At 43.7% G+C, this 23,426-nt stretch overlaps 1 protein-coding gene across 1 annotated transcript in view; it reads left to right on the top strand.

Annotated features, from left to right (window-relative positions):
• LOC146617647 (endothelin-2) overlaps positions 1-11,083 on the top strand; it is a 44,489-nt gene extending 33,406 nt beyond the window's left edge. The window contains exons 3-4 of the mRNA XM_085373178.1: positions 10,779-10,898; positions 10,981-11,083. Coding sequence (XP_085229304.1) covers positions 10,779-10,898; positions 10,981-11,083 — 223 coding nt within the window. The remainder of the gene's footprint in view (positions 1-10,778; positions 10,899-10,980) is intronic.
• Positions 11,084-23,426: the final 12,343 nt, after the last annotated feature.

A 23,426-nucleotide genomic window follows, 5' to 3' on the forward strand; every position in this document is an offset into this window, starting at 1 on the left:
GAAGCCCTGGAGTGCAGAACAGTGCCTGAAGCAGCTAAAGCGCGAGAAACTCCCTGACTGGACCTTAAATTTTCTCCCTGCAAAAAGTGAATGTGTGAGACCGCTATTACTGGAGCCAGAGCTACGGGTAGCGGGGGCACTGGAGCTACTGGGGCCTGCGCTACAGGCGGCACTGGAGCTACTGGGGCCTGCGCTACAGGCGGCACTGGAGCTACTGGGGCCTGCGCTACAGGCGGCACTGGAGCTACTGGAGACACAGGTGACACTGGTGTACTGGGGAGGATGCAGCGAGGATGCAGTTTCTCTCTTAAGGGAGGATCGAATGATTTAGTGATCAATCTTGATGGGAAAGGATGCTGATGCTGAGAATACCAGGCAGCGAGGGCTTCCAGGAGGGCAGCTGACCCTTCCTTGCCTGGACCGCCCATGCCAAACAGTTCGAAGCAAATCCTAGCCCTAAGAGCTGTTATTAGTTGTTTTAATCTGTTAATGTCCAAAAAACCAGCTGTGCAGAGGGTGGACGACAAAAAGTTGTCAAAAAAAGACCACCTGAATGAGTCTCTTGGGGGTGTCCTCAGCGTGGATTACGCCCCGGCAGTAATTCCACAACTGCGCGAGATACTGAGACCGTGAGTCCGCAGGATCCATTTGATGGTTGCGTCGTTCTGTCATGGTTGGCTGTGTGGCAGGCGGGCAAGCAGGAGTGGTGGATCCAAAATGCAGGACTCAGACACAGAAGTTCAACTTAAAGCACAGCTTTATTGCTGGGAAAACCTCTTACTAAGCTAAACTCACCAAAAGACAAACAAAAACGCTGGTGGACTAAAACACTGAAGCAGAAATACTGAACTGGAGCTAGAGCTGGAAACAAAACACTGGTAACACGGAGGCAAAACACACACAGCTTGTTGAGGGTACGACGCAACACTGACTCAGAGAAACACAGGGTCTAAATACACTGGGAAGTAACGAGGAGAATGAGACACAGAAGGAGAGCACAGCTGGGGGAAATTAGAACTGACGAGACAAGCAAAGCAGGACACATTCACATAAGACACGGACCTTCAAAGTAAAACAGGAAGGATCACACAGAGACGCGAACTTGACACAGTGGAGACAGCAACTAAGAAACACAGAGACATAAACCATAAGGCAGAGGACTCTAAGAACCGAGAGACACAGAGGGGAACTCAAACATGCAGACACAGACTTACAGAACAGAGGGGACACAGAGAAACGAGAAGGGCAAGGGATCGAAACTAGAAACCATAGAATAACTCACACCAAGTACAATAATACAAAAATCACAAAGAACTAAAACGCTGGGTCAGGAGACCCAGGACCCTGACAGATAGATCTTTCAGCCCAATTCTACTTTTTCTACATAATCCATCATACAAAATGTAATCAAATGGAAAAGTCTCTTTTTAAAACTTGTTTTATTAGTTTTAATCTTTTAACTTTATGCATCAAGCAAAAATTTAATTATATGCAACATTCTCTAACTGGAAGAAATTTGTTTAATATTTAAACCTATTTTCTGCACATTCCAGCACATAAAATATTTTTTTTGTGTGTGTTTACACTCACTCTTTCAAATAGATGCAAGTAAAACACAGCAGAAAATAAATAAAGTCAAAGACTAGCTGATAGGTTTGTAGCTTGAACCTATTCGCTGGAACGTTGAAGACAATTTAATTACACAGCAAGCAAGACACGAAGTAGGCAAAGTTCTTCATGTTTCTCGTGCACGGGAGAGAACCGGACAAAAGCCGTTCCTTCGCTTGACCCCAGGTTACATGAATATGCATAGGTTCATTAACATATGACGTCTACATACAAACAAAGAGTACCTTGCCTGTGTGTGTGTGTGTGTGTGGGGGGGGGGGTGTCAGAGCGTGGCCCCATAGACAACTTCCCTTAACCTGCTGGTCTGGAAAATCCAACAGTTCATCTATATGTAAAAAAGCACTTAGTCTAAAACTGACATAGCTACGTTAATCCTACCGTAAACCAATAAAACAAGGTACGACCTCTTCCCATGCTCCCAGGATGTAGGTGTGCATTCCTGGAATGCACACCAAGCCTTTGCAGATCACACATCCTATCACTACACAATTGATTATACACCTCTAAGCATATATGGTTAAATATTTCTAAGCATAAATGACAATCAACAATACAAAACCTAACACTAGCGGTCCTTTTGCTCTATTTTCACCTGTAAAGAAGGAGTAGGGTAAGCGGAGGTTTACCCTGGTGCAGGTGTGCCGCGGCGGTCAGTGGAAGAATCCGCGAGTTTCTCTGTGAATTTCCCATTACGTCGTAGCGCACTCGGTGCTTGCTTGGAAGTTTAGGGGGTTTTTTTCACTGTAAAAAGAAGTTTTCTTCCCACGCACAACGGACACTAATGTTTTTGTCACTTTTTATGGAATCAAACTTAAAGTAAGGTCAGTACTTCCACGCTTTAAACGCTGCACGCTCATACTCTCTTCCGCACTCGATATATGATCCATTGTTGATCTGCACGCAGCTGTTGTCACGAACGTCACACTCGCTTACGTCACTGTCATGAGACATTCTAGCAAAAAAATCACGGTTTTAGTAATGCAGTAATGCAGCGTTCCTACGGGAAAGTAACGGTAATCTAATTACCGTTTTTGCAATAGTAATCCCTTACTTTACTTGTTACTTGAAAAAGTAATCAGATTACAGTAACGCGTTACAAGTAACGCGTTACTGCCCATCTCTGCTGAGGACACAGTAATTTTTTTTTTTCAAACAAGGCAAATCTTTATTGAGACATAGCACCAGTCCAAGAAGACAGCAGAAAGCAAAGTTCATAAATATAAATAAGTAACACGGGATGAAAACAGGAAGACGGATAACAGACGTCACAGCAAAGATGAAGAGCAAATCAACACAAGTGTAGACGAAGCAGTGAGGCAGGGGACCAATAAAGACTGAACGCAATATACACAAGACAGAACTGTACCAAAATAAAACAGGAAGTGGAACAGGAACACATTAAACACACCAGACTGAAACACTATTGGAATACAGAAAGGTGAAAATCAGAAGATATTTAATAATGAAGAGAAGACCAAAACACACCAAACACTTTCATTGCAGATGGGCCATGAAACGCTGATGCTGTGTGTCTCAACAGATTTCAGCCAATCTGCATTTTACTTCCTACGCCTGAAGACAAACATCTCTTTCCACTCCTCATATTTTAGGGCTGACTTGTTATTTCAGTTCCACACATGTGAGTGATTGGAACTAAAACAGAGGGAAACATAACAAAGACAGTCTCTCTGGTTCATCCATCATTGCTGCTTATTGCACACGATGAATTGAACAGGGTAAAAACAAATACCTTCCCTTATAGCTCTATGCTTCACTTATAGCTCTGCTTCACTTATAGCTCTATGCTTCACTTACAGATGTCTTGATGCATGCTTGATCATCCAGGTAAGTAAATCTCCAAAAGTTGATTCTGTCCATCTGGACGTAACGTTTACTCCCAGTAGTTGGAGAACAAAAAGATTGTAGATAATTGGGACTCACGGACTTCTGGAGAGTCAGAGGCTTTCTAAACCTCATTAAGTATTACAAGAAAGTAAAATCTGGTTTTCTTAACAATAAAAGACTCCAGACAGATTAATTCATGTACCAAAACACTGAGCCCATGTGTTCAATGTACAAAAAAATGCACTAATTTGTAAATTATTTAAAACCTGTGTTTAATAAGAACAGTAAAAAAAAATAATGTTTTTTTTAAATCAAACGTTGAAACTGAGAAAATTAACTTTTTTGATCATCTTTTTGTGATGAGATCTGGAAATACAAACTTCATATGTAAGCACATGTTGTTCCGCCAACTCTAAATGTCCTCCAGATTTATAATGCAGGAAGAATTAGTTATCAGACAAGAAGCTGTTTGGTGTCTGTTCAAGAAAAAGTATCTTCTGTAACAAATGACAGCCACAGAAGCAGAGCCTGCGATATGCAAATAAATAAAAGTGCAATGAAACTTTCTATTGTTTTAATCTTGATTCTTTTCCCTCCATACGTTTGTACTAAACTAAGTAAGTTAAACAGTTATCATTGATGTTTTTTAAACACCTGAAAGTCTAACAATTTCATTAAATCAGTTTTAAGCACAGGTTAACTGAAATTGTTCAGAGATTGAGTAATAAAGTATTTGGTGGTTAGACTCCAAGCTGAAGTGATGTAGGGCAGAGACAGCTGGTGATGATGCAGAAGATGGAAGATGGAAACGTGGCTGAGACTGTCTGAAAGTCAGGAGTAAGGTGAAGATGCTGTGCATGAGGGAAAGTCTGAAAGAGAAATAAAGAAAGTCACAATAACAAAGTAGGAGTGAGAGGATTAGAGGTTGGGTATGGAGACTGGGTGCTTGTTTTAGAGACATGATGACAGAAATTACAGTTAAATCGCTTAATTCACTTTTCAATTCGATTTATTCATATAGCATCATATCACAGCCTCAAGGGGCTTTATATTGAAAGGTAAAGAGCCTACAATGCCACACACAAAACCCCAATAATCACATGACTCCCTATGAGCAAGAACTTTGGCAACAGTAGGAAAGGAAAACTCCCTTCTAACAGGAAGAAACCTCCAGCAGAACCAGACTCAGGGAGGGGTGGCCATCTGCCATGACTGGTTACGTGTGAGGGGAGAAAGACAAGACAAAGACATGCTGTGGGAAATGGAGCAGCAGAAATAAGCCAAACACTCAGGAATGCTCTGTGAGCAAACACTGCAATCAAGAGTGAAGTGTTGCGTTATTGCAGGTTTTTCAGTGTTTGGACCCTACTACTAATATCAAAAAATACATATACTATTATATAAGAGTTATATAAGAAAACCTTCGACCTGCACTACATTATCTGCCAATAGGGAATCTATATGATCGATAGCCAGGAATAAATACAGCCTTAAGTAGAAAAGAAGAGTTCAGCAGGTATGCAGAACAGTGGAGCCATAACTCATATCGCAGCAGTTCAACAGTTCAGGTCACTCAGATTTATTCATCCTTGTAACTTAAGAAAGGAGCTCAGTAACCCTTTGACACATAAGGAAAGAAAAAAATGAGCAAATGCAGCCAACGGACTCATAAAAACAACATGAAGGTCAATAAGCAGTAAAGAGGAAAGTCAATGATATTTTAGAAATGAGTAGACAGGAGTGCTCATGGAGGAGGCGAGAAGCAGTGGAAAGCTGGGAGATGAAAGGGTAACATAGAGCAACGAGAGCCAGATGTGTCGCCATTTAATTAAGGAAAAGGAAAAAGGGGAAGCCATTCAGGTCTCCAGTCAGGATAATTCAGACTGAAATGTAAATCCAAATCTTTGTAATATTAAGACACAGAGAATGTTTTTTACCATCAGTGAAGGTTTATTTTCGGATGCGCCCGCTTGTTTTGAGATAAGTGTTTTGCTGGTGAGCCACCGGCATCTGCTTGCTGTTCCTCCAGTGGTCTAGTTAATTCTGCCACTAATCCAGCAGCAGAGCCTCCTCAAACCTGCTGCCTAGCCGAAGTCCGTCTTGGCAGTCTCGCTGGCACCAGACGGATGAGCAGCGGGCTGAATCACTGCAGGAAAACTAACTCCTGCGGCTGTTTGCAGAGACGCTACTTAAATAGCGAGATGCGTGGAACATAATAAGGGGCACTAACATGGACATAATTGGAAAATAAACGCCCTCAGTCATTCGAAGTCATGTTTGTGGTCTGGCTGTAATACAGGTCTGAAAGTCAGTTAAATGAAACTCTGGTTGAGAGTACATTTTTGGAAGTAACTGATGGATTGCTGGGAAATATGTTCCAAACGTTTAACATGCCCAGGGAATACTAACGAATAGCAAACTAGCAGCAGAGACGAGGATTTTGATTGCGGGTCTGAAGCAGGGACTCACTTCTGACCGCAGAGCATCAATGTGCATGCTGTAGCCCAGACCTTCCCAAAGTGCGGGGCCCGTCCCCTAGGGAGGGCGCAGAGCCATGGCAGGGGGGGCGCAGTATGAAAAGGAAAAAAACAAAACGCTTGGACGCTACACGGGCGCCCACAGAAACGCAAAGCAGGAGATGAAGCATAGCTGAATATGTTTCCAAACCAACTTCATTCTAAGCCAAAGACTAGAAAATATGGTGAAGCATATCTGCCCTTTGGTTTCACCTGCACAAGTGCCGAGGTAGGTCTCCCCTGCAGAATTGGTTTTCCCTTCTTGAGAGCAGCGCTGGGCTGTTCAAATCACGGACAAACAGGATCCCACATTCTTGATTTTTAGTTCACAAACACTTGTTGTAATGACTAACTACTCCTGACATTTTGGAGACGTTAGCTCTTTATACAGTAAAGTTACAGCGAGATAAAAATAATATCAGGCTGATCCTGCCACAATTTGTTCCCTGTTCAAATCATGGACAAACAGTATCCCACAGCTGTTTAAACCCATTTTGCACAGAGAGGCATTTTTTTGAAAAATGTATTGATAGCAATGTTGAAAATTATTACACAGAAGAAAAAAAAACAACTACATGTAAAATAAGAAGCTTCTGCCTTTGTAAATGGAGGGACAGTAACTGCTTGTAAAACCTGAAGACAGTCAGATTAACAGAATTCCATCTGCCATTCTGCAATTCATCTCATGTAAACAATAACATGGCGCACAGCCTGACGTGAAAAGAGGCACATACCTTTGACGTTGCCAGACAAACCCTGTATTCCTCATCCGCAAAAAAGGAGTTTTAAAAATCCTCCATTTTCGGTGATTCGAAACGCCGTTTACGTGTGGATGAAACGGCTGCGTTTTCAAAAATACCTGTGTAGGTGCGGACAGCGTAAAAGAGTTAGTAGTTTATTTTATTACTACCTGTCATTTATTGCAGTTTACCAGTTTACTTGTATTTACTTAATTGTTTACTAAATGTTTGAGGTGTGAAATAAACCGCAATGGAGCAAAATATGGGTGTGTGTGGTTGGAGGATGTGTTAATGCGCAAACGTTTTTTGTGTAAAACGAAGGGGGGCCCAGCAAAAAAAGTTTGGGAACCACTGCTGTAGCCGAATGCTCCCTGGTTTATCTGTTTGAATTATTTATCAGTGGTTACTGATCTCTACAGGTTGCTTACATGAAGCTCTGGCTGATGGTCTGTGAACGTTGCCTGATAGCTTAACCTCAAAAAGGATTGAACTGTTAAAGATTAAGATAGCTATTCATACACTTGGCTGAACTAGAAGGGGAGTTTGTCATCTTTCCGACGTCTGTGGGTTGTTGTTAGTTCCACAAAGGAGATATATCTCTCTTAACTCCGTGTGCCATTTTATTTTGATCCAGAAAGTTAAAAATATACACTGTTTCGCAAAAAGTCTGGCCCAAATCTAAACACCAAACATAAATTTCTTCAGCGAAATTGTGTTTCTTCATTCTTCATTTTTCTAGCAGACATATTTCTGGCATCTCTCGACAGACAAAATCCTCAGTAGTGTTTCAGCAAATTGTAAATGAAGCAGTCTCAGAGGGGACTACACTCTCGCTCCCCCTCCCAGCCCTGATTTTAGACCAGCAGGGGGAGCACCCTGTGATGTGAGATTCTGGCCAATCACAGGTCGTTTCAGACCAGGCCAGGTGGGCATTAGAAAATCTGACAAAAGGAAAGCAGGGCTAGGTTGGGCTTGCCCACTTGTACGTGGTTTAGTTTTATAATGTTGTATTGAGTTTCAGATATAAACTCAGTGTGCTGTGTTGAGAATCATTACCATTGTGCTCTGCAGCCTCTGTATGTGATGATCTCACCTGTGTGCCTTATTAGTGTAGCATAGGTCATCTTCTTCTTTGTCTGAGCTGCAGAATAAAACTCCACACAAGCAAACACATATCTGAGCGCAGTGGCCGTCCTAGCCTGTTTGGCGCCCTGGCCGAACACTTCCTCTGGCTATGCCTTTACCCCTAGTCTTAAGTGTATATTATTTTCTTACTCTTCTTATATACATTGTTTGTTTACTTGCACTGCTGTAACTGGAGCCTCGTCGTCTCGTCTCTCTGTATGTAGCGGAGATGACAATAAAGTTTACTTTGATTTCAGCAGCGAGCAGGCGCACCGAGGGCTCTAGCGCTCACTATATAGAATTTCGAAAAACCATCGGTGCAAATTATATGTCTGTATCATAATGTCTGGTGTTTTCGTGTTTGTTGTTTTTTTGTTTGTTTGTTTTATTTTGCGGGTTGGTTATTAGATGCTGCTCCAGCCAGCCAGAGAATCCCCCGCCGCCCCGCCCTCTCCTCCCTGTGCCGCAAGCAGCAGGCGCACCTCGCAAACGGAGGGCGCCCTTACTCACAGCAAATGGGCGATAGAAAACCGATCGGTGTCTATGCCATTCCCAATATGCGCTGGCATGACGTCGGAGCGGCATGAGTACGAGTAATTTTTCTTTTTTTTTTTTCCCGTGATGCCGCCCCCCACCACGCTGCCGCCCCGGGCAACCGCCGTGTCCGCTACTGTCTGAGTGACTGACACTTGAATATGTTATTACATTTGATCAAATTGCTCACCTTTAAAATATTAGCACACGAGTTAATGGTACATCTGTATAAAAACTGCTGACTTATTTATTTAACTGTTTGTGGTTTTTGCTTAATTCCTTTATTGTACACGAGTTAGCAGTTGCACAGTAAAAACAATGGCTGAAACAAGTTTTTAAGGAAGTTACATGCGCACATATTTGATCGGATTTCAGGGTTGTGGAGAGATATATCAGTTTCAATGCGTATTTAAAAAAAAGCAGCATTGTTGTGTCTTTGGCCATAAATGTGGTGCAGATGCTTGATGTTTGTTTCAGTGATAGATAATTATGAACAGCTGAACTCTGGAGCAGTGTACCAACAGCTGTCTGCATGTGTTCCACAGAGGGAGTGAGAGTCATTTTTTCAGGGCCTGAGTAAGGTAACAAGTGCAAAAAAAATTAAGCCGAGCCACACAGCCAGCTTTCACCTGGAAGAGTGAGGTCTTAATCCACGAAACTATAAAATTGAGCTACTTTTAGCACAAGGTCAGAACACCCACAGCATCACATTCATGTCTGCCTTCCACGACTTCATTTATCACATTACCTTGCAGATTTATCCTCCGACCGCTTGGAAGGGCATCATCAGAAGTTTTGAAACTACTGTGAAATGCCGACAGTATTGACAGAGAGCGTGTCATAGCATAATGTTCATTATAAAAGTGATATAAAAGGTGCGACTTCCAGAGATTTTGTACAATTATGTCTAATGTTCATGTTTATTGAAAGAAAAAACTGACAGAGGTGTGCTCACTGTCATGTATGCACAGAGTTCACACTCACATGCCACATGCCAGTAAGAGCAAAGGTTTGAGACGAACAGTAAATAATCTGAAGACACATCAGTGCAAACAAACAGAACTAAAGGGCAGCATCCTTTAAGCCAAAGTGTGAAAGCACTATGGCTCTTATATATCAGCACCATGCTCACAGATAAATATAGCTGCAATCAGAAAAGTGCCCAAAAATGACAATGATAACAATAATAACCTTTCTTAAATAACAGAGAATAAATAATACACTGAGAAAGCTGGAGTCACCGACTGAGATCGCTCACCAAAGACGACGGATGACCTCTTTCTTACTCTTCTCACCTGTGACCTTGCTCAACGACCGCACAGGATGATCTGCTCCCAACACATCTGGAAATGTCAGCCACCATCATCACCGTCCTCAGTCATCATGTTAGTTTAGTGGTGAACTAAGTGAATATCATAATTTGTTGAGCTTGATACCTGTCACTAGTGTGGACAAACTCTCTAACTCAGTTTAGCTTCACCTGCAACAGCTGCAACAGTAAAAATACTCTTACACACTTCAAATCAAAACAAACTGACGCTAAGTATCGGTAAGATTTGGAAACACAGTCTTACTTTGGTTGTGATGCTAAAGCTTAACAACTGCCATCTCTTCAAGAGGCCATACCAGGATGGATTTGTTATAATGGCTGTGATATTCTCTACAAACATACCAGCAGTCCAAAACGCAAAGCAGAATCCATGTGACTATACAGACTTGGAGCTTTCAGTGTCCAGTCTATACTATATGTGTTCTTCAGTGTGACATTTATTTGGATTTGATTCGGCTCAAAATCAAAATGCTGATAAGTTCCATGAAAGTCTGACTGAACATTGTCGCCTGTGGATTTCTGCCGTGCTGCCTGGAGAGCAGTGTAAACGGCATGTTTATTACTGCGGTCATCCAAAGGCTCTGATTAGCTTTAACTACTCTGCCTACAGACTGGGATTTATTACAAGCACCAGTGCATGAAACCCTGTTCAACCTCTCTTCTAAAAATTCCCTTAAATCTAAACAAGGAAATCTGTAAGCAGGTCCTTCCTGCAGGACAGCAGAACTTGCCTCCTGTGTCAGACCTATCTGTTGCACATTTGAAGGTGCAGATGTATATGGAACCAGAACTTTTAGGAGTTTGTTTACTCAGTCTTATAGGAAGATTGTGGGCACATCATCAGTTCCTCCCTCTGAACAGAAAACACCAAAATATGTCAGAAATGCCATCAGGCAGTGATTTAACTTGAAGCCAGTGTGGCTGCTGGCGTGATCATGCTCCGCTGCACAGACTCTGCACATATCTGATGACGGACAGGAGAACTGCGAGTGTGTTTAATGCATGTTTGCAGTGCCTCCATCATATCTGACAGTGAATATCTGACTCTGACTCTTCCAGCCAGCTGGTGCCTTACGGGTTCGGATCGGTGCGAGTGAGGAGGGAGTTGAGCCGCTGCCGCTGCACGGATTCAGAGGATGCTGAGTGCATGAAGTTCTGCAGCGTCCAGGAGAAACCAAAGTAAGCACATGTGACACACACACTATTGAAGACACATTGTGGACTGAGAACACTCAGAGACGTGTCCTCTCTTTGTCCTCAGAGCTGAGAACGCTCCTGTGAAGAGGAAGAAGGACAAACAGCTGAGAGGATACAAGACTGCATTCTGGGAAAAGAGGAGCAGACCTGCACTCAGACAGACCTGAGGAAGAGGAGGCCAACCAGTGACACCAGCCCCTCTGGATGAAAGTCCTTGATTTATGAATGAGAACAAATGGACTCGGCATGGACATGTACAGTGTGTGTTTGTGTAAATGTAACAACAGTGAAGCGTTAGGACAGGAGTGCTGATCACTTACAAGCTCATCTTTCTAACATTTAGCTGGCATCCTGCCCTGCTCAGATTCTTTAGAGCTGAGGGAGTTGACTTTTCTGTTACCTGATGATTACAGCTTATTTATAGCACAGAAAGATGGAGCACATCTCCATCCAGGCTGGACCAGAAACCGCTCCAGACCGGCCAGTGTGTGTAAACCTCACATCTCTGAAATCGTCCAAAGTTTAGAGTTTTTCCAAATGAGTTTCAAATATGTCGTCCACAGAAGCTACATAGGGTTGCTACCTCTGTGAAGGAGGTTATGGGTCATCTAAAGTAGATTCATTTGGTTGGTTTTTTTAACAGTCAAATACGATCATAAAATCTCACGAGGGTTTCAGGCTGGGTCGATCTGAGAAAACGATGAAGCAAAACCCCGAGGCCAGTAGAAGAGATAACTTCAATTTCAGGTCAATTTTAACACAATGAAATCACGTCAGAACAAAGTCGTCATTTCATTCGATCAAACTGAACTAAGTGGTGAATTTTTATTATTTAGAGAAAGACTTGATGAGCACAACAAATCTGATCAACCGTGAGTGTGTCGACCTCAGCAATCCACGACGCAAAAAATGAGTTCATGAGCTTGTTTCCATGGATACAATGGTGATAAATTCTAAACTACTTGCAGTTACTCGTACAACCACAAGACGTCTGTGTTAGCAGTTCCTGTTTTTGCAGCTTTCAGCTTGAACAATAGCTGTGGATTAAAAGCTTTCGGACAAAAACACCATATTCACAGTGTTATGACTCTGAGTTACAGTTTCAGTGGTTTAATCAAAAAGTCAAATGTTTTAATCTGTATAAACTTTATTTAATCTACAAATTTTTAATCTAAAAATATAAAGACTCAGATATAAAATTACAATTTTATTCTTGAAATATGTCAGAACTTCAGCAAAACAGTAAAATGCTTTGACTCTTCTTGTAAAAATGCTAACTTATTCTTAAATATGTCACAACTTAGCATCACTTTATAATATTCAGACTTTTATCTTAAAACAAAGCAGCATATTTTAGCTTTAATCCTGAGCTCCTGGATTTGTCAGAGTCTTCCTCGTGGCCTCGTGTTGTTCTCGGAGTTTCTCTCTGATTACGAATGAGCTGTTATGAACATCATGAAGTGTAAAATGTGAAGTGTTTTCATGTATTATTATAATTTTAGTTCAGCACACAGAGTGGCCAGTTTGTTCTAACAGGAAACGATGTGTCTGACTTTGAAGCTTTGAACTTCAGCTGTAGAGTCTGCTTTCTAATCAGTTAAATATGCGAACAGCTCTGTTTTTCTTTTTGTGTAATGTGGTTATAAAGTATAAAATGAACAGTTTTTCTTTAATATTTTGGAGTTGTGAGATTTTGGTATAGAGTGAGGTCACTGCCGTGCTCTATCAGGTAATAAAAGTGAAGCTGAGCAGGTGCGAAAACAATGATAGACTGTTCAGATTACAAACATTATTATTATATATTTATTATTAACATTCTGTACATTCACCTTTAAAATAAAGGTGAATGTACAGAATGAGAAACATCATATGATTATTTCCACGTTTGCAGCGAGGCCAACTGTGAAAGCAAAAAAATAAATAAATAAATGAAATCTGTGTACGTGGAGGATGTGGGACAGATTCAGTCCTCTAAATGGAAGTCACCACCATTTCCATTCAACTGAGTGTCTGTGTTCTTGTGTTACTCTATTTTTTCTTAAAATAGAGCAAAGGTCATCATACTTGCCCAGGTCTAACAAACTAACGTTGGGAGTTTGACTCATTGACTTGCACCGTTGTTCTTCACTGTGGGGATTCAGGCTGGGCAGGTGTTCTGGTCGACCCACAGAGATTCAAATATGAATATAATCTGCCAACATCTTTTACTTCACTCCCGTTTTTGTGGTTGGTCGTGGCAGCGGCACCCCAAATGAAATCACCACAGCCTGTTTGGGTGAGGGAATGATGCAGCCTGGTTCTCCCAGAGGTCACTTCCTGTTTAAGGAAGTTTCTTCTCTCCACTCTCAGAAAGTGCTGCTCACTGTTGGCTCTCTCTGAGGCTGTAATGCCTGTGATTTTAAAATACAAAAACAGTAGATACTTCATGGTACCTACACCTATCAAGTATTTGAAAATTCATGGCAGTAAATACTCAGTACATAGAAACATGCATATTGTAACATATTGTAGTGATATTGCACAGTGGTGGACTCACTCGAGTTGAAATGTTAGAGTTTTCGATATGGATGCCTGAATGTGAATAATAACCTATATCTTTATACTTTTGTAGACTCTCTTTGTCCTTTATTTCATGTGATTGCATGAAACCACACTGCAGTACTTATTCCTCCATCATGTTAAAGAAAACCTGAGAAGTGATGCAAACACATTTGGCTGTAAAAGAGAAATGTTTACCCTTTATGATGCTCTTCTATACACATGAAGAACAATGAATAATCATTTAAACACACATGTCTCTGTAAGCTGCAGCTGTGTATGACAGGCAGTGACCTGTCATACACCTGAGGACCTGTGAGTTCAGCTAATGGTCAGGTTTGTCAGGCGTTGTGTGGAGGCGAGGAAGAAGGAACCCAAACGCAGGACTCGCAGGTAGGTGAAGACTGGTGAAGGTTTATTATAAGGAGTGGGTGAACAGAACAGAGGTAGAAAATGGCTGGCTGGCTGGACGACTGACTGAAAGACTGAATGGCTGGCTGGACGACTGACTGAAAGACTCAATGGCTGGCTGGCTGAACGCAGGGGGAAACGACAACATAACATCAATGACACGACAAGGGCTGAAGGGAAGAGAGGGCTTAAATGTCAAAGGAGCTTGCAAAGAAAAGCGTCTGGACTTCTTTAAGTTGCTTGAAGACGTTTCACCTCTCATCCAAGAAGCTTCTTCAGTTCTAAGGTCAAATGGCGGAGAGTCCCAGATATAAACCTAGTGGGAGTGACCCCCCACAGAGGGACAAAAGGACCCCCTGATGATCCTCTAATCGCCTGAGCCAAGGTGTGAAACTGGGTGTGGGTCCCAATCAGCCAGAGTTTCGGGTGTGTTCATTGTGAAACCTGGCCCCACCTTATCATGCGAATTCCTGAGGTCAGATGGCCCAGGATGTGAGTGGGCGTTAAGGCGTCTGGGAAGGGATCTCAAAACTGGATTATAGATGGCAGAGAGTTGGTGTCGTAAACCACCGCCTCTGTTAAAAAATGGTCGCTCACAGTGGACATAGATGGCTTCTTTCACTCCTCTTTCAAACCATCTGTCCTCTCTGTCCAAAATGTGAACATTGGCATCCTCGAAAGAGTGTCCTTTATCCTTAAGATGCAGATGGACAGCTGAGTCTTGTCCTGTGGAGGTGGCTCTTCTGTGTTGTGCCATGCGCTTGTGAAGTGGCTGTTTGGTCTCTCCAATGTAGAGGTCTGAGCATTCCTCGCTGCACTGTACAGCATACACCACATTGTTAAGTTTGTGTTTTGGCGTTTTGTCTTTCGGGTGAACCAGTTTTTGTCTGAGCGTGTTGCTGGGTCTGAAATGCACCGGGATGTCATGCTTGGAGAAAACTCTCCTGAGTTTCTCTGATACACCGGCTACATAGGGGATGACAATGTTGTTGCGTCTGTCCTTCTTATCCTCCCTCGCTGGTGTCTGGACTTCTTTTCTGTGCCTCTTTGCTGACTTTAAGAACGCCCATTTAGGATAGCCGCACGTTTTGAGTGCTTCCTTTACATGTGTGTGTTCCTTCTTTTTTCCTTCAGGCTTAGAGGGAACATGTTCTGCCCGGTGGTGTAGGGTCCTAATTACTCCAAGTTTGTGTTCCAGAGGGTGATGGGAGTCAAAGAGGAGGTACTGGTCCGTGTGTGTGGGCTTCCGGTAAACTTCGATGTTGAGGTTGCCATTCTCTTCAATGTGCACGACGCAGTCCAGGAAAGGCAAACAGTTGTCCTTTGTGTCTTCCTTGGTGAACTTGATGTTTTTATCCACCGCGTTAATGTGCGCAGTGAAGGATTCCACTTCTTGTGTCTTGATTTTGACCCAGGTGTCGTCCACATATCTGTACCAGTGGCTGGGTACTCTCCCTTTGAAAGAGCCAAGAGCCTTCCTTTCCACTTCCTCCATGTAAAGGTTGGCTACAATAGGTGACACGGGGGAGCCCATGGCACAGCCATGTTTTTGTCTGTAAAAGCCTTCGTTGTACTTGAAATATGTAGTGGTGAGGCAGAGGTCTGGTCCTGCAGCTGCTCCTCAGCCACCGCCGGCTCCCATGCCGCGTCCTGCAGCTGCTCCTCAGCCACCTTCTCCTCGTCGCCAGCGTGGTCGACCACCGGATGACCTGGATGACTGAGAACCTTCACAGACATATTGCCGTACATTTTGGGAGGAACACCCTTCAACTGGTGCGGGAGTATGAAAGGGAATCAAGGAAACTAGCGGATTATAGGAACCATCTCCGTTTCAACCTAAGATGTAGACAAAGCAGAGTTGTTCCTAAGAGCCTGCGCCTTGGATCCACTGTCAGGGGATACAGAACAGACTTGATTCTACAGAGAGCACAAAATCACCTTTTAAGTAAAAGGATAAGACAGGTCCATTTCACCATAGATGCCCTCCAGATCAAGATCAGCCAGACCCTGCAGGAACTGGAAATCCTTCTACCCTCTCCAATCTTAGAAGAGGTTTACAAGTTTGTGGACAAGGCTCAGCGGGCCCAACACTGTAAAGGAAAAGAAAGACAACGCAGGAAATTTCACACCTTGCTTTCAAAAACACACACTCCTCATCCTGAACCTACACAACCCAGAGAAGAAAACACACCTGAAGTCAGTCAGGAGAAATGGGTTAAGAACTTTTCAGACAGGATTCTCACTGAACCTGAAAAGAGAGTATTAGCCAAAGGACTCAATTTTGCCATTTCTCCACAACAGTTGCCCATAGTGGACCTCATCACAGCCACAGAATCTGCCATACGGATTAATAAATTATCACAGACAGAAGCAGAGCAAATCAGGATGAAAGTCTCAGCCACGCTCTCCAGTGCCAAAGTCCCTCCATCCAACCTCACAATACAGGAAAAGAAGGCTGTCGCTTCCCTGAGCAAAGACCACAACATCACTGTTTTACCAGCTGATAAGGGAAGATGCACCGTGGTCCTAAACACTACAGATTACCATACAAAGATCACTACTCTCCTCAGTGACAACAATACCTACGAAGCCCTAAAGCGAGACCCCACAAGCAGCTACAAAAAGAAAGTTATAGCTTGCCTTCAAGACTTTGAAAAGGACAAAATTATTGACCGCCTTACATATCACCGCCTTTACCCAGGGGATACCATACCCTGCACCTATGGACTTCCTAATATCCACAAGGAAGCTGTCCCACTCAGACCCATAGTCAGTAGCATAAACTCAGCCACTTATAACATTGCTAAACACCTTGCTACCATCCTTGCTCCTCTTGTGGGGAACACCCCACACCACATCAAGAACTCCACCGACTTCACCGACAAGGTCCAGAAACTTACCCTGGATCCAGATGAAACCATGGTGTCCTTTGATGTAGTCTCTCTCTTCACTTGCATACCCACCATGGAGGCCATGGAGACTGTCAGAAAACGACTACAAGAAGACAGCTCCTTGGAGGACAGGACCAACTTCACACCCGATCAGATCTGCACACTGTTAGACCTCTGCCTCACCACTACATATTTCAAGTACAACGAAGGCTTTTACAGACAAAAACATGGCTGTGCCATGGGCTCCCCCGTGTCACCTATTGTAGCCAACCTTTACATGGAGGAAGTGGAAAGGAAGGCTCTTGGCTCTTTCAAAGGAAGAGTACCCAGCCACTGGTACAGATATGTGGACGACACCTGGGTCAAAATCAAGACACAAGAAGTGGAATCCTTCACTGCGCACATTAACGCGGTGGATAAAAACATCAAGTTCACCAGGGAAGACACAAAGGACAACTGTTTGCCTTTCCTGGACTGCGTCGTGCACATTGAAGAGAACGGCAACCTCAACATCGAAGTTTACCGGAAGCCCACACACACGGACCAGTACCTCCTCTTTGACTCCCATCACCCTCTGGAACACAAGCTTGGAGTAATTAGGACCCTACACCACCGGGCAGAACATGTTCCCTCTAAGCCTGAAGGAAAAAAGAAGGAACACACACATGTAAAGGAAGCACTCAAAACGTGCGGCTATCCTAAATGGGCGTTCTTAAAGTCAGCAAAGAGGCACAGAAAAGAAGTCCAGACACCAGCGAGGGAGGATAAGAAGGACAGACGCAACAACATTGTCATCCCCTATGTAGCCGGTGTATCAGAGAAACTCAGGAGAGTTTTCTCCAAGCATGACATCCCGGTGCATTTCAGACCCAGCAACACGCTCAGACAAAAACTGGTTCACCCGAAAGACAAAACGCCAAAACACAAACTTAACAATGTGGTGTATGCTGTACAGTGCAGCGAGGAATGCTCAGACCTCTACATTGGAGAGACCAAACAGCCACTTCACAAGCGCATGGCACAACACAGAAGAGCCACCTCCACAGGACAAGACTCAGCTGTCCATCTGCATCTTAAGGATAAAGGACACTCTTTCGAGGATGCCAATGTTCACATTTTGGACAGAGAGGACAGATGGTTTGAAAGAGGAGTGAAAGAAGCCATCTATGTCCACTGTGAGCGACCATCTTTGAACAGAGGCGGTGGTTTACGACACCAACTCTCTGCCATCTATAATCCAGTTTTGAGATCCCTTCCCAGACGCCTTAACGCCCACTCACATCCTGGGCCATCTGACCTCAGGAATTCGCATGATAAGGTGGGGCCAGGTTTCACAATGTACACACCCGAAACTCTGGCTGATTGGGACCCACACCCAGTTTCACACCTTGGCTCAGGCGATTAGAGGATCATCAGGGGGTCCTTTTGTCCCTCTGTGGGGGGATACTCCCACTAGGTTTATATCTGGGACTCTCCACCATTTGACCTTAGAACTGAAGAAGCTTCTCGGATGAGAGGTGAAACGTCTTCAAGCAACTTAAAGAAGTCCAGACGCTTTTCTTTGCAAGCTCCTTTGACTACGATGACCTGGATGACTGAGAACCTTCACAGACAGAGGGCTTAAATACACGACTAACAATGCAACGATTGGAGACAGGTGAGTGAACAGCTGAACCTAATGAACTAATGATAAATGGGAAGAGGACTGAACATAATGCACACAGGCCAAGGCTAACACAATAAAACAGGAAGTGGAACAGGCAGTAGATAAACAGTGAACGTGAACTGAAAATACTGGGTCAACGACCCAGAAACCCTGACAGTACCCCACCCCTTCAAAGGCCGGCACCCGATGGCCAAAAGAAAAGAAAAACCAGAACAGGGCGGGCAGAGGGGGCCCAGGACGGAGGGACGGAGTCCAAAACAAAGACCGGTCTGGCGGGCGGCCCTGTGGCCGGTGGCCGAGATGGGACAGGTCCGGCGGGCGGCCGCGAGGAGGACGGCGGCGGCCACTGAGCCGGTCCGGTGGTCGACGGTGGCGACGAGGAGAAGGTGGCTGAGGAGCAGCTGCAGGAGGCGGCGTGAGAGCCGGCGGTGGCTGAGGAGCAGCTGCAGGAGGCGGCATGGGAGGCGGCATGGGAGGCGGCATGGGAGCCGGCGGTGGCTGAGGAGCAGCTGCAGGAGGCGGCGTGGGCGCCGGCGGTGGCTGAGGAGCAGCTGCAGGACCAGGCGAAGCAGAAGCTGAGGCTGAAGCTGGACCAGGCGACGGCACGGGAGCGGGGGGTGACGGAGCCACAGCTGTAGGGCCAGCGGGTGCGGAAACCCCTGGCTGCTCATTTGAGTGAGTATATTGCACAGTGATTATTGCACAGTCAAATACAAGAAAAAAGACAAAACAAAAAACAAATATTGCAAATATTGCACAGTGAAGAAAAGCACCTACAGCTCAGTTGTTCCTGCCGTCCCTTGTCCCCCTGTTTCTCCTCCTTCTCCCCTCCAGTGAGGAGTTAAACAGTGTGATGGCATGTGGGACAAAGGAGTTTTTAAGTCTGTTGGTTTTTGACTTTGGGAGAAGCAGCCTGTCGCTGAATAGGCTCCTCTGATTGTTTACGACCGTGTGCAGAGGATGCCTGGCATTGTTCATAATGTCCATCAGTTTCTTTAAGGTCCTCTTCTCTGCCACTGTCACCAGAGTGTCCAGCTTCATGCCGACCACAGAGCCAGCCTTCCTGATTAGTTTCTCCAGTCTGGATGAGTCCCTCTTTGCTGTGCTGCTCCCCCAGCACACCACGCCATAGAAAAGGACTCCTGCGACCACTGACTGGTAAAACATCCTCAGGAGCTTCCTGCAGATGTTGAAAGACCTCAGCCTCCTGAGGAAGTACAGTCGGCTTTGGCCTTTTTTATACAGGTTCTGCGTGTTGCATGACCAGTCCAGTTTGTTGTCCACCAACAGCCCGAGGTACTTGTATGTGTTGACCACCTCCACCTCCTCTCCCTCTATCTGAACTGGCAGTGGACCTGGTCTGGACCTCCCGAAATCCACAACCAGTTCCTTGGTCTTTGAAGTGTTGAGTTGCAGGTGGTTTGTGTGACTCCATGTGACAAAGTTCCTCACCATATAAAACAAAAACAAGCAAGATTATTTAGCAATTCATTTCAGTTTTATTTATATAGTGCCAAATCACAACAACAGTCGCTTCAAGGCGACTGTATATATCATTATAGAACCTACAATAATATATACGGTACAGAGAAAAATCCAACAATCATATGACCCCCATAAGCAAGCACTTTGGCAACAGTGGGAAGGAAAAACTCCCTTTTAACAGGAAGAAACCTCCAGCAGAACCAGGCTCAGGGAGGGGCGGGGCCATCCACCGCGACTGGTTGGGGTGAGACAGAAACATAGAGTCATAATTTTGTTTTGTTTTCAGTTTACTAAACTTTACGGTTCACTGCTGAGACAAAGTGAGTGGTTTTAAATAGTGTTATGAAATTAGAGAAAAATCTTTCATGTCAGAACTATAGGACATTATGATAATTCTGCTCTCCTGCTCTTTCTTCGCTCACTGTGTGATAATACACTTCTCTGCATTTAAATCATTAGTCATCTGTGGCTCTCTTCCATAGCGTGTCTTTGTCCCGTCTTCCTCCCCTCACCCCTAAAAACCCAGAGGTTTTTTCCTGTTAAAAGGGAGTTTTTCCTTCCCACTGTTGCAAAACACTTTCTCATGGAGGGCGGGTAATATGATTGAAGGGTCTTTAGCTTACAACATAAAGTTCTTTGATTTGATTTGACACCATATAAATAAAATCATATTGAATCTGCTGTTAATACAATAAAAATACAACAATCATTTTATATTAAAAGTTAAATCCAGGAATTTTATGTTGACAGGCAACAATGAGAAGTTTATTAAGGTATTTTTTATCAGTTTATTAGGTATGAAACAGTTTGTTATTCGTGCGTTTCTGACAAATTTCCTCTCAGGAGCAATAAAGCAGGTCTTGTTGTATCTTATCTTACAGGAGTTATTAGTCTGTCTCTTTACTGTCAGTGCAGCAGGAAGTGAACCTTGTAGTATGAGTCCAGGGGAATGTGAATGTGTGGAGGCTGAGGTGATGGATGTGGGTGTAGGCCATGTATACATCTTCCCCTTCACTCATCTTTCATTACCTGCAATCCTTCTCTAACCTCTGACTTTAAGCGGGTGAAGCAGCCAGGTGGAGAATATAAAAAATGTTGGTGTTGGACATAAAAATGTGGCTGATTAACAACATTTTTCATCTACAGCACATTGTGTTAAACCTTTTCCAACCACATGTATACTTTCAGAATCAGAATCAGAATCAGAATCAGAAAGGGTTTTATTACCAAATGTTGAGCGGGTTTACAACATTAGGAGATTGCTGCGGTGCTTCAGTGCAAACATACTGTTATAAATACTGTTATAAATTAAGCTTAAATGGACATGAAAATAAAAATGAGAATAAGAATTAAAAGTGCTAAGTAGATAGATAGATATATACATGAGTGCAGATGGTGATCAGTGCCAAACATGGAATGATGCAGTGAACACAGCGTAGGGTCATGTGTTAGTGGTGGGAACAGTCATACGGTTATTGTTCATGTGTCCAACAGAAGAGGGGAAGAAACTGTTCTTATGGCGAGAGGTTCTGGTGCGAATGGACCGGAGCCTCCTGCCTGAGGGGAGCAGGTCAAACAGACTGTGTCCAGGGTGAGAAGGGTCAGCTGAGATCTGAGCTGCACGCCGCAGTGTCCTGGAGGTGTACAGGTCCTGCAGAGATGGGAGTCTGCAGCCAATCACCTTCTCAGCAGAGCGCACAACACGCTGCAGTCTCTGTTTGTCCCTGATAGTGGCTCCAGCGTACCACACGGTGATGGAGGAGGTGAGGATGGACTCGATGATTGCAGTGTAGAACTGCATCATCGTCCGTGTTGGCAGGTTGAATTTCTTCAGCTGCCTCAGGAAGTACATCCTCTGCTGGGCTTTCTTGATGACGGAGGTGATGGTGGGCTCCCACTTCAGGTCCTGGGTGATGGTGGTACCCAGTGTGGAGCAGGGAAATTATTTTACTGCTATTGTTAAATAATTGTCATCATTACCATTGCATTAATAATATAATCTGGAGTTTATATTGCATTCAGGGGTTAAACAGTGTCTCTTTCAGAAAGACTGAGTTGCAGGCTGACAGGAAGTTGTATGCAGAAGTGAAAGCAGATAGTTATTTTGAGGAGCAGGCCAGACGAGGCCATTTGAATTACTAGGTTATTCAAAATGATCATTGCTTTAACAATGTAACAGATAGCTTTAAGAAGGCCTTAAGCAGTTATGACTATTTTATACACAATGCATATCTGTGCTTATTAAAGAGTTGGAGCTCGGTCAATTAATTGGGGGTCGGAAGCTTTGTTCGGCGCGATGTTCGGACAATCTATTGTGCAAGTGACTTGGAGCCATAGAAGGAATTGCAATACATGCTTACAAAACACTTATATATCAGATCATTTTATATTAAGGTTTTAGTAGAGGTTCTTGGTTAAAACATTTATTTAGTAGAAGACATACACATAGTCTCAGTGAGCTTCTGGTCTAGTGAAAGGTCAGAAGTGCAACAGGTGAATTGAGAAAGAGCATTTGAGGACGAGACATAGACAGTAGGTGAAGAGGTGACACAAAGAGCATGTGAGGTCAACACATACACACACATTGGTCAGATTTATTTAGAGGAGAGATTAGTTATGTCTCGACAAGAAAGAGGAACAATTCACTTTAAGATAACGGAAAGTACCAGCCATGAAAATAGAAGATGATCTTCTAGGTGAAAAGTCATTCTGGTGTTGATCTGATCTATGTATAAAATGTATCTGTGACGCATGAAGGGGCGTCAGTAAATCAAACCCTGATGCTATAAAATATCTGTTCATGCTTTGATTAAGTCGAGGACTACTGGCTGTCTGCGTACAGAGTGTCTTCCCACACGTGTGTTCATTAAAATCATTGTTTGACCAAGAGCTTCTGGACCAAGAGTGGTTTGTACTCTCCCTCCTCAATTTTGAACCTTAACATTTGGGGGCTTCGTCCGGTGGTTGAGGAGGGAGGATTGGAGGTGTAGACGGTGATGTATGGTCCGTTGTGGTCAGACAGGCAGGCGTGACCCGGCAACCAAACTGAGGGGACAGGCGCCTTTAAAAAGAGGTAGGCACAGGCCTGTTGATTTTATCCGAAGTGTGCTGAATTGGATGATAAAATTAAATGTCTATTCAGTAAAAGTTGCCGGTAAATGTCTGCTTTGATTTTGATGAGAATCTCATGACAGTACTGAGGATTTAAAAGCAGTTGGACTGCTGGTAATGATTGAACGCGGTTGGACCGCTAAAAGGATTTAATACGGTTAGGACCGTGGTAAGCAGTTGGACTGCTCAATGATTTTACTATCTTAGGGAATTTGGTTATTTTTTGGTTATAAGGTTGGACCTGCTTCAGTCTTACACTTTGTTGGGTGTTTTACTGTTGTTCCAAAGTATTATAAATTATCTTAGAACGGAACCGAGGGGGTTCTAGGAAGCGCAGTGCTCAGAGGTAACGCTTGCCAATGCCAAGGACGCTTAGGCATTGTCCTCGAAGAGGGATAGTCAGTTGGT

Source organism: Diplotaxodon limnothrissa, linkage group LG15 (assembly GCF_057381915.1).
Source record: "Diplotaxodon limnothrissa isolate DT_005_m linkage group LG15, D_limnothrissa_male_GT1.1, whole genome shotgun sequence".
Classification (NCBI taxonomy): Eukaryota; Metazoa; Chordata; class Actinopteri; order Cichliformes; family Cichlidae; genus Diplotaxodon; species Diplotaxodon limnothrissa.